This window comes from Emydura macquarii, unplaced genomic scaffold (assembly GCF_026122565.2).
Source record: "Emydura macquarii macquarii isolate MOO-44397 ecotype Brisbane River unplaced genomic scaffold, CSIRO-AGI_Emac_v2 contig_2924, whole genome shotgun sequence".
In the NCBI taxonomy this organism is placed as follows: domain Eukaryota; kingdom Metazoa; phylum Chordata; order Testudines; family Chelidae; genus Emydura; species Emydura macquarii.
The window spans coordinates 1,399,048-1,418,213 of NW_027133061.1; the positions used below are offsets into that span (position 1 = coordinate 1,399,048).

The 19,166-nt window shown below is 54.2% G+C and overlaps 1 protein-coding gene across 1 annotated transcript; it reads left to right on the forward strand.

Annotated features, from left to right (window-relative positions):
- The first annotated feature begins 1,375 nt into the window (after positions 1 to 1,375).
- Positions 1,376 to 18,635, forward strand: LOC137167369 (ras-related protein Rab-11A-like). The gene is made up of 5 exons (XM_067569476.1): positions 1,376 to 1,814; positions 13,789 to 13,984; positions 14,892 to 15,085; positions 16,230 to 16,310; positions 16,432 to 18,635. The coding sequence occupies exons 1-5, from the start codon at positions 1,775 to 1,777 to the stop codon at positions 16,569 to 16,571; spliced, it is 651 nt and encodes a 216-aa protein (XP_067425577.1). The 5' UTR covers positions 1,376 to 1,774; the 3' UTR covers positions 16,572 to 18,635.
- The last annotated feature ends 531 nt before the right edge of the window (positions 18,636 to 19,166 follow it).

Sequence of the window (19,166 nt, forward strand, 5' to 3'; positions counted from 1 at the left end):
GTTCTCAACCTTCCCAGATGACTGCACCCCTTCCAGGAGTCTGATTTGTCTGGCTTACCCCGAATTTAACCTGGCTTAAAAACGACTTGCTTACAAAATCAGAGATAAAAAACCACCAAAGTGTCACAGCACACCAGCACTGCGCAATTGCTGCCTTTCTCATTGGTACCAGATCATTATAACAGAAATCGACGGGGATATAAATATTGTACTGACACTTCAGTGTGATGCTTAAGCCTGATTTTTACTTGTGAACCGTGTCTGAAGCCTGAGCCCCCCGGCAATGGGGCTGAAGCATGTGACTTAGCTTTGTGGGGGCCCCCTGTGGCGTGGGGTCCTGGACAGTTGTCCTACCTGCCATCCCCTAATGCTGGCTCTGCACTTGTGACCCCCCCCTAAATCCGTCCTGCAACCCCACTGGGGGCTGCAACCCTCAGGTTGAGAAACCCTGATCTAGATGAGTTGATGTACCCCCTGAAAGACCTCCGAGTACCCCCAGAGGTACATGTACCCCTGGTTGAGAACCTCTGCCATAGGTCACTGCATACAGACTCCCCTTTCTCCCCGCAGGGAGCAGCCATTTCAATCGGCCCCTCCTCAGAGCTGCAGGACCCTGGGCTAATGACACCCAGCCTCAGGCCAGGCCATGGATGAGCCGTCAACCTGCAAGGCCGGTCAGGTTAGCTGAAAGGCTCCCGGAGCCCAGAACTGGGGCCCTGTTTCCCAGCCCGCCTCGGGGGAGCCGGCTGAGCATCTGGGGATGGAACCGCTGGGAGCCCAGGGCCTTGACTGCGTGATGAAGTTGGGGGGCTAGCTGGAACAAACCCAACGCTGTGGTGTGCGGGTGAGAGCCACGTGGGTGTGCGCACAAGCATGCGTGTGTGAACATGTGTGCACACCTATGTGTGCACATACACGAGTATGACTGAGCATGCATGTATGTGAGCGAGAGCATGCAAGTGAGCATACGTGAGCGAGCGAGCATGCGTGCATGCACGAGCGTGCCCCTGAGCCTCTATGCATGGGAGTGTGTCTGCATGCGAGCGTGCAGGAGGCCACTGCCACCTGAGCTATTGGAGACTCCCCACTAGATGCTAGCAGTCAAGGGTCTATGACAAACAGACCGGCAGTTCTGATTCCATCCAGCAGAGGCAGCGGTGTGCACACACATGCACGCACAACACACGCCAGTCAGATCAGTTCATTCACATCCTCACACAAAATCCTGCAAACCAAGCCCCCCCCCCCACCCCCAACTGTGACTGCCTGGTCAAGACAGAGTTAAAGAATATGAGTGGCACCAGCTGTGCTTTACACACTAGCCCTCAAAGAGGCTGGGGGGTGGAGGGAGTGGGGAAGAGCAGCAATCCTTGCTGCTCAGGCTTCCCCATTCATCTGCCGCCTCCTGTCCCTCCCCCTTCAGTCCCAAGAGAAAGGTGAGGGGGGGAAAAGAAACAGGGCTCCTTTAAAAATAAAAAATCATGCAAGCCCCACCCCCACATACCTGTGCCAGGTGAGCACCCTGCCCGCCTGGCCAATGAGAGACAGCCCCACCGGCCAGTCAGAGCAGAAGAGGCGGAGCGCCACAGGCCAATAGGCCTGCAGGGAAGGCTTTGTGAGGCCTGCCCCAGGTGGTCGCTGGCCAAGCCCAGGAAATCCCGGAGTGGTGAGATCATCCCCCACCTCCCTCCCTCCCCTGTGCTGTCTGGGGGCAGCCGGAGCAGGGCGCAGGTGTGCATAGGGAGGAAGCGTCACCTAGGGAGTGCGTGGCAAGATGCGCGGCAAGGACGATGAGTACGATTACCTCTTCAAAAGTAAGTTGCCCTCCTGGGGTTTCCTTTGCTGCTTCCATCCCTGGGAGGTACCTGCTCAGTCTGGGCTGGGAGGTGAGTTGTTACCGGAGTCGGCTGCTCTATTCACCCAGAGATGGGCTGGAACCAGAGCCCCATGGCTTGGCTCCCCCTTGGAGTTTGGATCCAACTGGTCTAGCTCTCTCTTCCCTGTCTGCTTCCCATGGCCCATGCTTAGACTGTAAGTTCTCTGGGGCAGGGACTGCCGTTTTGTTCTGTGTTTGTACAGCACCTAGCACCATGGGATCTGGGATGAGACTGGGGCTTCCAGGGGTTGCTGCAATGCAAGTGATCACTCTCAACAACCCCCTTAAAAAAAAAAAAAAAAAAAAAAAAAAAAAGCCACCTGGGTGGGTTGTTCTGAACCCAGAATCAGGGGAGGGGACCTCCCCTTGGCTTAGGGCTGTGGGCATGACCCCCACATGGGGAGGGGGAAGGGTACACTTTACTGGTGCTCGGATGCGCTGGGGGGCCTGGCCCAGGCTGCAACCCCCATTATATGTGTGGGAAGAGGCCCCTGTTACAAGTTTGTACTGGGCCTGAAAAAATGCTTGGGCCCTGGCTGTGGGCCTCTTGCCGCCGGCTCGGCTGCCAGTGAGGGAATGGGAAGGGGGCTGATTTCTGAGGCAAGAGTCCTCTACCACCAGGCAGGGGACAGGTGGGGGAAGAGATGGCCATTGGTGGGGGTGGTTAGCGGCCTGATCCGGATGTGCTAGGTGCTGTACAAATATATAACGGAAAGACGAGCCCTGGCCCAAACAGCGTCCTATCAGGGTGGGCTGGTGGGTTACTTTACGAAGGCTGCTGGGCACCGACAGCCCCTGTGGTTCTCTCTGGCTCTGTCTGGACAGACTAGTCTGCCATGTGCATGCATGCGCCTGTCACCTTGGTATCTCTGCCTGCCTTGGCAGGGTCGGCCCCTCACAGAGCCCTGCAGGTTTCAGTTGCCTGCTCTGAACTGGGCTGGAGCACAAAGCCACCAGGTGCTGCTGGTTTCTTTAAGTGAGTCATATTGAAACAGGTGATGTCACTAACTCTGCTGCAATTAGCAAGGGGAAGGAAGGGCTTGTGGCTGGAGCACAGACTGGGAGTCAGGGCTCCTGGGTTCTACTCCTGCCGTTAGTCACTGGGTGACCTTGGGCAAGTCCCAGCCATGCTTTGTGCCTCAGTTTCCCCTGGTGTGCAACGGTAATAACACTGACCTCCCATTTGGGATGCAAAGCGAAATGCACTAATGTTTGTAAAGTGCTTTGAGACCATGGATACGAAGCTCTAGGAAAATGCAAGCTGCTGCTGCTGCTATTTGGGGGGGTGGGTCAGAGAGAGACACACACAACACACTTGCTTTTTTTCCTATCATGAAGTTCCAGCAAATGCTCCGGGGACTTAAAATACTTCGAACACAGACTCGCACTATATTATCCTGACGATGCATGTGTGCCTCTGCTGGTTGGAACCAGAGCAGCTGCCCTGTGTGTCATAGGCCGTTTACTGCTGGCCCCCCGGATGGGGATTCTCCTGCAGCTCAGATGGCAAACACCTGTGCTGGAGGATCTGGGTTCTATCCCCGTTGCTGCCATGAAGTTCTGAGTGTCTGCCATAGGCCATGTAGCAACCCTAGAACTGCAGCTGGCCACAGATTGATTATGACACAGAAGGGGGTGGGAGGGAAGGTGAGGCTGGATGGGCAAGATATCATCTACTGATGAATCAAGGCTAGGCTGCATGAAGTCATGGTGCTCGGTTCCTGATGAGTCACTTTCCCTTTCGGGGAAACTGACATAAAGGTGCGAGATGAGAACCCTTTAAGCTAAGATAGCCTGGGCCCAAATATCTATTGCCCAGCACCTTCTCATGGAGTCACTTTATGCTGCGGTAAAATGCTGTCGTTCCAGGGTGGTAGCATTTTGCACCGGTGTAAACGATAAAGGACGCGGGAGATAGAATCGGTGCCTTGATTTAGGGGCCCCCGCCCCACCCCAGCTCGTTTGCACTTTAATGCAATCATTTCATGGCTTCATGCATCATGCTTGAGGCAGATCAGGCCTTTAAAACCCTTGGGTATTTGCAATACCGGAAACACAGGAATTCAGTGGAACTAAAACTTCACCCCATAGCTAGTGAAAGAGTCGGGGCTGCCACACTTCTGTAGCTGCCCGCCCACTGAATGTAAAGCGGATTTGAGATGGGTTCCTGGTCAACAGCCGGGGAGGCCAGCTGCACGTCAGACGTAATCTTGTGATCGCTTCGTGGGCAAGAAATCAACTTGAGCAAAATGGCTGTAACCAGGGTTTTCCACTGGTTGACTTTAAAAAAAACAAACAAACAAACAAAAAAACCCCACCTTTAGATAAGCCTATGGGCAAGGTTGATTCTCCGTTACCCCCTCTGGTACCAGGTATTAAGATGTTTAATTGGCCCCTGTCACTGTAATATTGGAGCACCTCACAATCTTTTATGTGTTTACCTTCACAACACCTCTGTGACGCAGGGCAGAGCTGTTATCCCCATCGTACAACAGGGGAACAAAAGCACCTAGATGACTTGCCCAAGGTCACTCGGACAGTCAAAGGAAGATCAGGGAATCAAACCCAGTAGGCTAGCCCCCTAACCCCTGGGACATCCTTGCTCTCTAGGGACCTTCGTGTAGAATTGTAACCGCCACCCTCTTGAAAGCTCCTTTATGCTGTCAGAGGATTGCAAAATGAGGCCTGAGTATAAATGAGAATAAGGCACGAAATCTCTCCATCAGGAGCCTGTTGTGTGTACCTCAGGCAGGGTAATAACATGAGAGGCCTCCATGATTCCAAAGCTGTTAAGAGAGCTGTCCATGCAAATGCTGCATTCATGTGCACGCAGACTGACTTGCGGGTGCCTTCCTCCGAACGCTTCCCTCCTGCAACCTGTGTTCCTCCCGCCAAGTTCTGTGTGGGTTGCTGCCCAATCGGAAACGTCAGGCCTGAGCCCGATGTCAGTTGCACTCCCCCTCCCCCCCCCTGAGACAATCGAGAATCGCTCCATTGCAATCAATGGAGTTGCAGCCCTTTAAAATCAGTGTCTCTGAGATCAGAATTGGGCCCGTTCTCCCCAATTTATGGCAGATTTTCATTGAAACCAATTTATTTCCCATTAAGTCAAGAAAGGGCCTTGTTAAACCTGACAGTCAGTCTTGGCCTGGGTCTCATTTACAAGACGCCTTTCTCCTGAATGGTGTGGAAAAAGTGACGAGACGTGTTTGCTCTCCCCCATGATACAAAAATGCAGGGACGACCTGAGGAAATCAAGGGGCAGCAGGTATAATACGAACAAGAGGAAGTCCTTTTTCGCACCGTGCACAATTAACTTTTGGAACTCCTTGCCAAGGGACGCTGTGATGGCTGGATGTATAACTGGGTTCAGAAAAGAACTAGATAAGTTCATAAGATATTAGCCAAGATGATCAGGGACGCAACCCCATGCTTGGGGCTACCCTCAAACTGACTGCCAGAACCTAGAAGGGGAAGATAGGAGTGGATTTCTCCAAAATTGCCCTGTTCTCTATACTCCCCCGAAGCTCTGGCTGGACACAGGATACTGGAATCGATGGACCATTGGTCTAATCCAGTATGGCCGTTCTTTGCACTGAGCCTATAAGGGCCTGTAACTTACAGTTATACCCACTTTGCATTGCCACAGAGGAACAAATGAGGCTGATGAGCTAGTGGAAATGAGAATTAGGCCCTTAGATTTCATCTCATCTCATCTCAGTCTTTCTTGGTGCTCCTGTCAGCTCAAGGCTGTATCCATTGTTTTCTCCAGTGCTGGAAATGGAGTCTCAAGGATATCCCTGGTCCCTGCTACTGAGGCTTTGAAGGACACACATTATTCAGAGCAAAAGGCACTGCAGAGAGAAGGTTAAGGCAGGGTGAATTCTTTGCAGTGTAACTGTTTATCCTGAACGTTTGCAAGGTGGGTGCAGAATAGAATTAATTTAAGACTGATTGCATGGATGTAAAGGCCTGAAGAGGCTATTATAGTCTAGTCTGGATTCCTGCATAGCTCCAGCCAGAGAACTTTTACCCTTTCTAGGAGGGAACAAATGGGAATTGAACCTGTGACCATTTATGGTCAAGGCTAGGAAGCCTTCCCTAGACCACAAGCCTTTTTCAAGTATGTCCGTCTTTGCAGTGCTTTCACTTCTTCATGTGCTCTGTGTGTTGGTCCTCCACTGGATGGAATCAGAACAGCTCTGCTGTATGTCATAGCCCCTATACTGCTAACACCTAGGGGCGAGACTCCCTTAACTCAGACGGCAGGGCCTTGATTTAGGCACATGGGGATCTGAGTCTATTCCCACAGTAGCTGTGAAGTCCCATACAGCCTCGTGAACAGCCTGGTGGTTATCATAGTTCCTAGGTGACCTAAAGAGTATTTTCAATTCCTTCTGGACTGCCACGCTCGCCATATTAATACTGGCATTTGCTATGTAAAAACGTGCAGTGCTGACATCCGAGGACTTCCAAGTAGGAATTGAAGCTTTGCGGTGGTGTGGGTCAGACTCGTCGTCCCCGTTTCACTGATGGGGAAACGGAGGCACAGAGGCCAAAATCTTGCAACCGTGTGGGTGTCAGTGCTGGGATTACGACGTTGAGTTCCTGGCTCCCAGTCCAGTGCTCACACCTCACCTCTGAGGACGACGAGCTAGCGTGCCCCAGCACTCTGCTTTTGCAGCCCTATTCTATTAAATCACACTCACGCACCCTTTTCAGTCTCTTCGCTCTCCCCCTATGTCCTCCCTTCCTGCCCATCTCCTCTGCCGCCGCAGGCAAGCGGCATGGGGGCCTTGAGCAGAGAAACTGCAGGCCACCTGGATTCTCTTCCCAGCTCTGCCACTGACTTGCTGCGTGACCTTGGGCAAGTTGCATTAGTGCCTCATTTTCCCCACCTGTGAAACAGGTCCAGCACCTCAGGGGTGCTGAGTCGCATACGTCCGTAAGAGGCTGTCTGCGTGGAAGGTGGCTAGACCAGTACAGAGTAAGAGTCATTGTTCTCCGCATGTATCCAAAGGTGCAAAGCTGGTGACCTGGGTACGAAGTCACACTCTAGCCTGGCCTGCCCATGGCGTGTGTCCTGGTAGAATTGTGGTGTTTAGGGGGCGATATGTACATTTTTAACTAATCTAGTAACACCATTACAGCCGCTAGAATGGATGCAATTATACCAGGACAGCTTATTCCCAGCCCATACAGGAGCGACTGCAGGACAACTGCGTGCACACGAGGAGGGTTATATGGCTCTAACTATACCCAGATAGCTAAAGGAGCACAACTGGTGTGTGTCCGCAAGCCCAACCCCTTTACCCGGCTCTGAGATGTTTGTTACACCCACTCTGAGACCCCTTTGCGCTTCCAGACTGCTGAGACAAAGGCCTTGTCTGCACTAAAAAGGGGTTGCAAGAACAGTTTTATTGACCACTCCTCCAAGTGGAGACGCGGCTCAGCCTGGCGAAAGAGGGCTTCTGCCGGTCTAGCTTATACCCGCTCCCCCAAATGAAGGAAGCTACACCAGCAAAAAGCCACGCTGGCAAGTAGAACTACATCTACATGGGGGAGGGGGGTGGTATAGAAGTGCCTAAAACAAGTCACACCTGCAACCGAGGCCTGGCCTGGTCCACACCCGTGAGCAGCACGGTTAAGCCAACCTAACCCCCGGGGCAGACAATGCTTCCGTCGACCTCGCTGCCGCCTCTTGGGGAGGGGGATTACCCACACTCCTGTCAGACACGACCCGCGCCGAAGGGCTACAGACAGGCCCTGATGCGGTTTGTAGTAGCACAAGTTCCTCGTGTACACCAGCCTGCAGGGATAGCTACACCAGTATCCTCCACTGGCAAAGTCCTCCTAGTAAGGATGCCATTTATAGCCGCGTAGCTTATTCCAGCTGCGCCCCCCCCCCCCCCCCCCCCCCCCCCACACACACACACACACACACACACACACACACAGCAGAACAAGCTGTACTGGTACAAGCGCAGCGTGGCAGGTATAACTGCATTTACAGTAGGAGCTTCTGCCGGCCCTGCTGTGTCCGTCACGAGCCCCTGAGCTAGGCTGGAAAAAAGCCTGGTGCAGACCCGGCCCCAGCTGCAAGAGAGAATTCAGACCTCTCGCTTTCTCCGTTCCCCACCCAGTCGTCTGAGGTTTTACCATGGTGAAATACTTTCCCCGTCAGCGGGTAGGAATGTAGGTAGTGACAAATTAAGGTGGCTCACTGTAAATCCCCGGTACTTCCCTGCAGTCTAGAGACAAACAAGAAAAGCCAGATCTGAGCACAGCCTATGTGACAGACAAACCCGAGTGCCGCGCTCTGACTTGTCCGGGATGTGTGAAACCTGGATAATCCCCTGAAAGAAACAGGCAACACAATGGGTAACTGTTCCCAGGGTCCTCTGCGCTGCCTTCTGGGAAATTGTCACCGTATGGGAGGGCAGCTGCCGTGCATGGGGGGAGACCTATGCCCCTCTCAGATGCCCACAGATCTCACAGTCAACTTCTCTGAGCTGTACAATGGGGAAAACGGGGCTCCCTTCCCAGGGGCTGCTCAGATGCAAGGGGCTCCCGTGCAATGGCACCCGCAGCTGTACACACGCTGCAGAGGGGCATGGGGCTAAACCTCAGGAGGTGGTGAAGCACCGGCACTGCTGCTCCTCGCCATGGCCGTGGGCCAGTTGCTGCACCAGACCCCTCCCCTGGAGACCGCCCTGACCTCGGCACACTTCCGGCGGTCCCTGTCCTTTCTGCTGTGCCTGCAGGACTTGCTCAGTGACAGCCTGGAGCAGCTACAAGCAGGGGGAGGCTGGCTACGTGAAATATTTCTGGGGGCTCCTGCTCAGATGCTGTGGTGACAGGGACCACGTAAGCACCTTAGATTGCAATTCATCAGGGCGGAAGACCCCGGCTATCTGATTCATGGCAAAACCCACTTGATCTCAAGTCCTAGGTGTCTGAGGGCCTGTCTACGCCTACGGTGGTGTGTAACCTGCAGGCCCAGCTAGCATGGGAATAAATAGCTGTGTAGACGCTGACGCATGGCTTAGGTGGGCACGGCAGAGTGCCCTGCACGTCTGAACCCCGCGGGTATGCATCCTACCCAAGCAGTGTTTCCCACATCTACACCGCTATTGTTGGCAGTGCAGTATCCCACTAACAGCGTCTGTCACTGCGACCTGTAGCTACACACACCGTGCTTGTGCCCTACGCTCTGCTGTACGTGTAGACTTACATGGAGAAGCTGGAGGAGAGAACTAGATTCCTGGCTCTGCCACTGACCTGCTGGGTGACCTTGGGCAAGTCACATCCCTGATCTGTGCCTCTGTTTCCCCTCTTACCCTTTGTCTTGTCTGTTTTTAAACTGTAAGCTCTCTGAGGCAGGGACTCTCTCACTGGATGTATGTACAGTGCCCAGCACAATGGGGGCTCTGATGTCTGCTGTCCCAGTTAGATCACGTCACTTCTCCGTTCCTCAGCTTGACCCGCCTGGGGAGAATGCCTACTTGAAAGCTGAAATGAAAGGCACGGGGCCTTACTTCCTTTGGCAGAATCACCTGTTACGCAAACAATAGCAGCAACTGGAGGAAGCCCTGCGGTTAAGCAAGGGGAAGTGGCAAATTCCTGTTGATGAATGCGGAGTGGCAATTCCAGAGCGGCCTGCTTGGTCTGACTGAATTCAGTTTATTCTGGTAGGGTCTTCATTTCTGGAGTGCCTGTGTGCGCTCTTCTGAAGTGAGTGTCCCGCTTCTGTCACTTCCCGGATACAGCGCCTTGGAAAACTTTCGTCAAAACCATTTTCCCTTGGAAAATGAAGTTCTGACAAAACTGGAACGTTTCGGCCAAATCCCATCCATTCTGACAATTTTGTTTAAAAATAAATTAAACAAATAAAGGGCATGTTGAAAATGTCTGAACGTCCTACCTGCGGCTGGACCAGTTTAGATTTTTCATTCTGAAAGCGCTTTTCAATTTGAAATTGATGTTTGTCTATTTTTAATATAAAGGGTCAAAATCAAAAGAAAGTGGTTTGCATTTATCTAAATGAAATTGACCCCAAAACAGAATTGTGTTTGGAGTTTGTGTTTGCCCAAAATACTTTTGACATTTTTCTTTTTCTTCTCTATCAGGAAGGAGAAAAAAATTTTTTTAAGTCTTGAAATTTTTTTGTGGAAAGGAAAATCTGTTTTCCAGCCAGCTCTAATCCTAGACTTGTGAGGAAAGGACATGCCCAAGGTCACCCAGCAAGCTGATGGCAGAGCTGGGAACAGAATGAAAGGTCTTCTGAATTCCTGTCCAGTGATCTCCACCCTAGTCCATGCGGGCAGCGTGAAATATTCAAATGACTCTTTATTCTCCTTAAGGGAGCCAGCATGGCCTAGTAGATAAAGCACTGGAGTGGGATTTAGAAGACTATGGGTTATATTCCCAACCCTACCATTGACCCCGTGGGTGACCATAGGCAGGTCATAGCCCCCCTCTGTGCCTCAGTTTCCCCCACTGTAAAATGGGGATAGTGATACGCCCCTCCTTTGTAAAGCACCGAGAGCCAGGGATGTAGACGTGCTGGATGAGAGTGAGGGGATGGTGATATCTAGTGGTCTGATTCTTTCTTTAATGTCCCTTTGCGCTGCCAGTGATGTTAAGGGCCCCCAGGGAGAGTGTCACAGTGTAACACCCGCTCGCTCTGAGTCCTCTTTACAGGGCCAGAGTGGCGCAAAGGGGCCTTAACGTGAATAAGAATCAGGCCCCTGTGTACTTACTTTTGCTGCTCTTGGCTTGATGGCATCATACCATGCTGGCCTGGTACCATGACCATTCCCACTCCTGATATGTCAAGAAAGCAGCCACTTCCCTGGCTTCCATCTAACATTAACCAGCTGTTGACTCTGGATTTGAAAAGGCCAGCCTCTCCCGGTTACGTCCTACCTTTTTTAAAAATATTGCAATCATTAATGAAGCTCCCATGCCTTTCAAACGACCTTGCTAATAACAGCGACTCATTTCACACTACAATAGGTTTCGTAGATTGCTGTAATTCACTTGCTATCCAGCAATTCCCCACACTCTGTCCCTGTGTTATTCAGCCATCTGGGGCTTATTTAAAAAGAGATGTTAGTCGTAAAACGTTATTTTTAAGAAACATTCTCGCCATTCCCTGTGGCTTGGAGTCTGGTCTGCTCGGTCGGCCCTCAAGCAGTCACCCTAGCTTGGCTCTTACAGGAATGAAAGGGAGAGTGAAATGGGTTCTCTTGAGAATGCAATGACTTGCGTAATGGATTAGACCAGTGAGGAAGGATGGCCCAATGGTTAGGGCATTAGCCTGGCACTTCGGAGAGCGGCGTTCAAGTCCCTGCTCTGCCATAGCGACCTTGGGCAAGTCACCTAGCCTCTCTGTGCCTCAGTTTCCCCATCTGTACAATGGGGACAATAGCACTGCCCCTGCCTGACAAAGGGGTTGCGAGGAGAAAACACATTAGAGGTTGTGAGGTGCTTGGATAATGGGAACCAGATAACTAGCTTAGAGACTGTCCTGGGGGCCAGTACCAACTGCTCCAGAGCGAAGTGCAAGAATTACTGTAATCTGCTCCTGGGGATACCTCCTGCCACCTGTTAGCTAGAACTTGATTCGTAGTTCCCAGGTTTCTGTCCTTTCCAAAGCTTTCAATATTCTAACTCTGGATCTTCCTGTCTATCTCCATATCAATGTCTAATCCTTTTTTAACCCTGCTAAGAGCTCGCTGAAATTTTGTAGATGTGTGTGAAGAAAAGTATTTTCCTTTGATCGGTTTTGAATTGACCCCCTGTCAGTTTAATTGAACACATGAACACACACACGAACACTCTTGCCTTGAGCCCTGGTTTCTGGGCGAGACAGAGCAGTTTTGTGTCTCCACTCCCAAGCTGGGTTTGCAGAGCGGATGGCTGGAAAAATAATTATCTGCTGAGTCATAAACTGAACAAACGTGATATGGAAACCACAGAGAACCTCTGGCACCACTTTTTGTTTAACCAAGCCACTTTCATGCATGGGTTCTACAGGAACAGACTGATGGGAAATGCATTTTCTAACCCACATGCTGGACATTCAGCACCAAGAGTCCCAGCCTCTCTGCCAATTGAGATAAAGGGGAACTCCATTAGCTGGCAGCTATAGTAGGCCGCTATTCTCTGTGGCAAGAGAGACATTTTTCCTTGAGAGGCAGTATGTCCTAGTGGCTAGAACCCAATTGGGACTCAGAAGATCTGGGTTCTAGTCCAGGCTCAGCCAGTGCCCTTGGGGAAGTCCCTGTTCTACTGTGTCTGTTTCCCCCCCGTCTTGTCTGTTTAGATTGTAAGCTCTTCAGGGCGGGGACTCTGTATGCCATTGATAGCAGTAGCTTCTGACGCTTGTCCAGAAAGAACTGAGGCCCAGCAAACTCATTCCATGCAGGCCAGTGAAAGCAGATAGGACCCCTTTCACGCTGCTCTGGTGGTATAAATCCGAACCCAACCCAGGGAAACCAGGTGACTCACGCAAGGTCACATGGGGAGTCAGTGGCAGAGGTAGGAACCTACATCTTCTGAGTCCCAGCCCAGTGCCACAGCCACAAGACCCTCTTTCCTCTTGCTGCTTACAAAAGTTTTCCATCAAATTCCATCCACCTCAAGACCTGGCTCAAAATTTGCATCCGGCACCAGCTTCTTGCTTTCTTGTTGCGGGAGGAGGCGGCGGAAGAATGAAACCTTTGGAACCTCTCCAGCTCTCTCAGGAATTGTCCTGAGACCTGTTTAAAGCCTGTTGCGTGTCCGCAGTGTTATTTAAACGGCCATTAAGTTCTTCGGTTCCATTATCTGAGAACAGGGGCTGCTTCTCACCCATACCTGCTCTGGGGATCACATTTCGTAGAATGGTAGAATTATAGGGTTAGAAGGCGCCGCAAGGGTAATCTAGTCTAACCCTCCTACCAGGAAGCAGGATTTGTCGTGTCTAAAAAATGTCATTGTGTGATGTGGCTATTGCAGAACTAATGGCCAAGCAGGCTTGGCAGATGAAGTCGAAGGGATCAGAGCTTGCCCAGGGCTATTTGAGATTATTCTTGGGGGCTGGATTCAGGTGCCCCTTTAAGAGTATGGAGTCAGTGGGAGTTGCTGGGTGCCCGCCACCTCTCAGAATTGAACCTCTTATTTAGCTGCCCAAGCGGGGAAAAAGTTGGCCTGAGTTCTGAGAAGTCTTCGCCTGGAGCTGTAAATAGCCTGGCTGGGAAAGACGGCCCGGAGATTTCCTGTGATGGGCTGGCCTCCTCCAGGGTCCAGCTCAGATGTTTATTCTGACCCCTTGTGTCACCAAGTCCCTGCTGCTGTTTCCACTAGACAATCCCTCGTGACCCCCACTGCTGAAACGGTCTCTTCTCCCCTTGGTCCCGACCGCGTGCTCCCCGCCAGCTGCTGCAGTGGGGATGCACAGGGGTAAGATGGAAGGTCTGACTGTGGGCTGGGCGCTGTGGCTTTACACCACCGGGCTGCTCCAGGGGGCCAAACCCCAGCGCGAGTCGATGGCACTGTGCGACGAAACGCAGGTAGCATGGCGCTAATCTGTCTTCAGTGCAACTGTAAGTCTTGATTGCTGCAGGGAAGCCGCGCTGCTGGGCCCCCTGGGGTAAAATGGCAAAGCTGTTGCTGGCTATTTACACTGGTGCAAAGCTTACAGGAAAGGATTGTGTTGGAATAGCTTCTCAGGGCCCAGGCCACAGTAAGTGAGGCCCACGGCGTGCACTCCTGAGCGAGCCAAATTGCTGCTCCGTGCCTCGGTTTCTCCAGCCGCAGAACGGGGACAATACTCGCTCTGATCAGCTGATGCTGGGCGAGAGCTGACGATGGCAAGCGCCTTCGTGCCATAGGCCGGTGTTAACCCTGGGCTTTCTGCCTCGCAGTCGTGCTGATCGGGGACTCCGGCGTAGGGAAAAGCAACCTTCTCTCGCGCTTCACTCGCAATGAATTCAACCTGGAGAGCAAGAGCACCATCGGGGTGGAGTTCGCCACCCGGAGCATCCAGGTGGACAACAAGACGGTGAAGGCTCAGATCTGGGACACGGCGGGCCAAGAGCGTTACCGCGCCATCACCTCAGCGTGAGTAGTAGCCTTTTGCCTTAGAGCCCCGGTCACACAGGCGGAGCGTCCTTCAGAATGCAGCCACTTCTAGGGTGGAGCATGGCAGCTGTCTAACAGCACACAGTAACATAGGAATTGATAGACTGGATCAGAGGGAAGGTCCAGATAGTCCAGGATGCTGTCTTGGACAATGCCCAGCACCTGCTGCTTTTCATGCTGAAAAGACAGCCCTCCCCTTCAATCCCATGGCTCCAGGAGTCCATCTCTCTTCTGCAGCTCTCTCCACAACTGAGCCACTGGCCTGCATTTTACAATCACTTGCTCCCTTTCCTGGCAGCTGCGTGTGATGATTGAACAGGGCTGACTGGCCCTTAAAGGGAAAGACCAGCCTGTTACAAGGCCGCAGTGATATCTTGTGGCAGTGAGTTACACAAGCTAACAGCACAAAGCTGGGAGGTGGTATATAAGGAGGACAGAGGCAGGAATCTGGCCAGGGCACTGGCCTGGATGCTCCTGACTTTACAGTGGATGCTCACATCCGATGTCTGGGTTTTTCCAAAGAGAGGGTAGGTTTTTTTCCACTATTCTGTCCTCCCCTTGAGGGTCCCCCCAACTTTAATACACATTTAGCTTTCTAATTCCCTGGGGATGTAGATAAACATGGGGGGGGGGAGGCAGAGGGGGGAAGAACTGAGGCACAACTGTTGTATTGATTCGCTATATCCGCTTGGGCGGAGCCGGGAATAGAACCCAGGCGTCCTGTGTCTCCGCGCACAGCAGCTCCCCCAGGCTACGAACCTGGAACGAGCCCCGTCTGTGCTGGACCCGGCTTGAGCCGCTCCATTCCAGCACCCTGTACCTCCGGCCCCTCCCCAGGGCCACCCGTGACCCCACTGTCCCTCTTCCCCCCCCCCCCCCCCGCCAGGTATTACCGGGGTGCGGTGGGGGCCCTCCTGGTCTACGACATCGCCAAGTACCTGACCTACGAGAACGCGGAGCGCTGGCTGAAGGAGCTGCAGGACCACGCCGACGCCAACATCGTCATCATGCTGGTGGGGAACAAGAGCGACCTGCGGCACCTCCGGGCCGTGCCCACCGACCAGGCCAAGAGCTTTGCAGGTACGGGCCCCGCTCCGGGCGCCAGCCCCGTGGCCGGCAGGAGAGCAGTTCTGCCATGCCGCCCTCGCCCTCTTTGCTTTACCCCCCCCCCACCCCCAGATCGGGGGTCAAGGTGCAGCTGCCGGAAGGGGGACAAGAGCTCAGACGTGGGGGGCAGGGCTGCTCCGGTGCAGATGGAGGCAAATTAGCAGAGGACATCAGGAGAAGGGCATCCGGGGGGGGAGGGGGGATGGTAATTTCTCCCCCCCCATGTAAATCAGCTGCGGGCACTTCCTCATTCACCCGAGGAGGTGACCGGCATCGCGGATGCTTGGCATGGGTGCCCGCTTGTCCCTCCGTCCGCTGGGATCTGCCATGGTCTGAGCTGGGAATAATCCTCCCCGGGGGGGGGGGGAGGATGCTTGAGGCCCAGTTTCCTCTTTCCTTCCCCTTCTCCCACAAGCAGCCCCAGTTGGCGGCTCCCGGGCTGGGGAAGCTGGCCCGCCATGCCCTTAATCACATGGGTTCCCAGGGGATGCTGCCATCCAGCCACCGACGGGGAGGGGGGAGACAGACCTAGGTGTTACCGGGGCCATTCGCCTCTTGGCCTGAACTGGAGGCCCGGGGGGGGGGAACAGCCCAGCCGGGGACGGTCCTGCTGGCTCCTGTCTGCAGCCCTAGCTGGCCAATGCACAACGGGGTCTGCTGGGCTGCAGGGTGCCCCAGTTAAAGGAGTCGGCTGGAATTTCCCCCCTGGGTGGGCGGGCGAGGGGGTCTCTTGGGAGGGGGAGAGAACTCACAGGCACATCCCAGGGTAGCTCCCCTGGGGAGCGGGTGCCACAGGTCCTCCTCCCCTCTGCCCCTGTGGAGGAGATGAGTTGGTTACTCCCCCTGCTAGGGCGCCTTGGCTCCTGCTGTGGCAGCCTCGTGCTATTGGCTCGGAAGGTCCCCGGTTCAATCACCTGGCAGGGTGGCTTGTCACGCTAGCAGCCGGTTACCGCAGCCCGAGGGGAGCGGTGCAGGGTTTGGTGTCTTAATACAGGCGAGGGAGCTGGGGATGGGCTCAGAGGGATCTGGAGCTGGGTTGGATTAAAAGGGGCTCCATCTGGGTAAAGAACCACCAGTGTGTCCGTCTGTCTGAACCCTCCGCCCTCTGTCCCTGCAGAGAAGAACGGCCTGTCCTTCATCGAGACGTCTGCCCTGGACTCCACCAATGTGGAGACGGCCTTCCACAGCATCCTGGCAGGTACAGGGCTCCCTGTTCCCTCGCTCCCGGGGGTGGGGCAGGGGACGGGCCCAGGTGGAGGCTGGGATGGAAATTGCACCGTCCTCACCGCCCGGGGCTGCTCTTTCTCGCCCGCCTGCAGAAATCTACCGCATCGTGTCTCAGAGGCAGATGACTGGGCAGCAGGAGCCGGAGTTTGGATCCAGTACGGCCATTGAGCCCATCAATGTCTTGCCCACGCACCAGGAGGGGAAGCAGATGCCCTGCTGCCAGAACATATGATCCTGACGGGGGAAGCACCTGGACAGCCCCAGGCAGCCGAACTTCTGCCGTAGCCCCCGCCGGGGCCACTTCCTGGTCGGGGGGTCGGGTCGGAGTGTGTGTTACGTAAGATCCTGTCTTTTCCCTGTCTCTTGTCCCCTCCTGCAACCCCTGGCTCATGGAGGTCCTATATAAATGTAACTGGGCCGCAGCCGCTTCCTTGGGGAGATGGGTGTTGTGTGGTTGAGATCATGGTTTCCTCTGGTATCGCACCTCTCCCTTCCTGCACGCAATTGTACTTGTTTCTATAGGGCCTACTCTAATGGGAGAAGGCACACTGGGGGGGATCTCCCCATGGCCCCAACGTTGTGGGATCCAGCCTTTCCCCTGCTGGACGAGCATAGCTGTCTGGGTCTAGCAGTGGCTTCTGGCCGCCTCCCTTGGACACTTGGGTCCTGCAGGTCAGAGCAGGCCCTAGCTAGTAACCTGGGGTGAGGTGGGTGGGGAGGCAGGATCAGGGTGGGTGGGGGCGATTGCCCAGCCTTAGTCATCCCGTGGGCCAAGGTCCGGTCTTCTCTGGCTCATGCCTGGTTCTGGAGATGGGTGCTGGCGGTGCCAGCCTGACCGCCCCAGAACGGCACAGGTGACACCAGGCGGGCATCTCTGCAGCTCCTTAAAACACAGGCCTCTTTTTAAGATCCTTAGTACGTGCAGGTGGGCGTGTGTGTGCGCATGTGCGCGTGCAAGGCTCAAAGGGCCTCCCCCGCTGGTCCATCCTTTCAGGAGTGGCTCGCTAGGCAGGTCTGACTGGGACACCGGGGCAGGGAGAGTGGGTGGTGGTTCTGCAGCGAGGTGGGCCGGAACCAGAGTGCAGTTACACCCATCTTAATCCAGAGTGACTCTGTTTAAAGCCCTGGGGCTGAGCCCTAGTGTTCTCAAGGCGTGCGTGCACACAGCCCAGCCCAGACTGGCTGACAATTACCGGTCCTGCCTGAGTCAGGCTAGACCTTGAATTCCAGCAGCGTTAACTCCGGATTTACCCCCCCCCCCCCCTCCCTGCCCTATCAATGGGATTGGAATCCGGGCCCTGGGTGAACGCTAGTGGTTTGCAGTGCTTCCATTTTGGGGGCCCCCCTGTACCCCCACCCACCCTCCCGTCTGATCATTTTGGTCCCCTGCTACAGTGGGTCCCCTGCTAGAGTGGGATTGCCGGAGGTGCTGAGCATCGACTCCCGTTGGCTTCACCCGGAGATGTGGGTGTGTCCCATGCTGAGGGCACCCCCCCGGAGGCAGAGCTGTGTCCTGCCAGGAGCTGAGCGCCGGTGCTGCTCTTCGCTGGCCTAGCAGAGCCCTGAGCGCTAGATAGAGGAAGAATTGGGTGCTCTTTTCACACCCCCTTTCCAGAGACATCTCTCTTAAACTGTGGAGCTGCTGGCTGGAGATCTGAAACTGGGGTCACTTCACTGCTGCAACCGAAGCTTTGCTCTCTCCAGCCCCAATCCTACTAAAATTGCCCTATCGGGGATTAGCCCCCACTCGGCCTTTGGTGTAGCGGCAGCTTTGCTGAGCCCGATGTGCAGGCAATGGCAAGCCGGGGGCGGCCATTAGTCCCCCCACGCCCTCGTCTGTGTGATGGGCGTCAATGCCACAGCACCCACGGCTGAAGCAAGGTCATTCCCCAGCACAGCCACGGCCTTAACCTCTCACCCTGGGTTTTGCTGCTGAGTTTAGGTCTGGATCCAGTCTTGGAAACTGATTCCTAGTTTGAGCAGAGGAGGGGGGACGTCAGGGCAGCTTCCCCAACTGTGGACTGAGAAGGGAATTGAATCTATATGGTAACTGGCCTCTGGGCTGGGGCTTCTACCTGTGATGGGCGGGGGGGGAGGGGGCGGAGTTTGCACTGGGGGGTGACTTTATTCCCTTTTCCTTGTCTGCTGTGGTCTAACTGTGTGCCTGGCTCTGAGCCCGCCCCCCGCCCAACCTGTGTAAATATGATGGAGCCTTTTAATGTCTGCTCTCGACTGTGTCTGGGTTTTTGTTGACTGTGCGTTTAAAAACATTTAAATAAAATATCGAACATCTTTCCCTATTGCCTCCCTCCCTCTCTGTCCCAGGGGGTGGGACTGGAGCATGCCCCAGGCTCCTGGGGGTGGTCTGAACTCTGGAACCTTCAGATTTAAAAGCATGAGCCTCTCCTACTTGAGGGGATAACTCTATCAAATGGCAGAAGCAGTAGGTTGTTATCTTTCCTGTGAACCATCTCCCTCCAGAAGCCAGCGTATTCAGGAGTGAGGGGAAAGATCCAGCGGTCAGTGGCATGGACTCCCCAGCCATCTGGGGGAGGGAGGAGGTTGAGATTCCTATTTAAAATGGAAGGTGGTGGTGAAGGCAGCCCCGTCTGGGCTGGCGTATGGGCAGCACCTTGCACGTACCCCTCCCGTGCTACTTGGACAGGGACAAAGCATGTTGTCCTGGAGAGACCCCAGCTAGGGGTGAGCGAGGGACTTCATAGGATTGAGCCCAAGCATTTAGAAACCATGTGGCTGGCCTCAAAAATACTGCGAGATCCATTTACAAGAGAAGCACGGGGGTCTCCTGACTTGCCTGCTAGTCTCC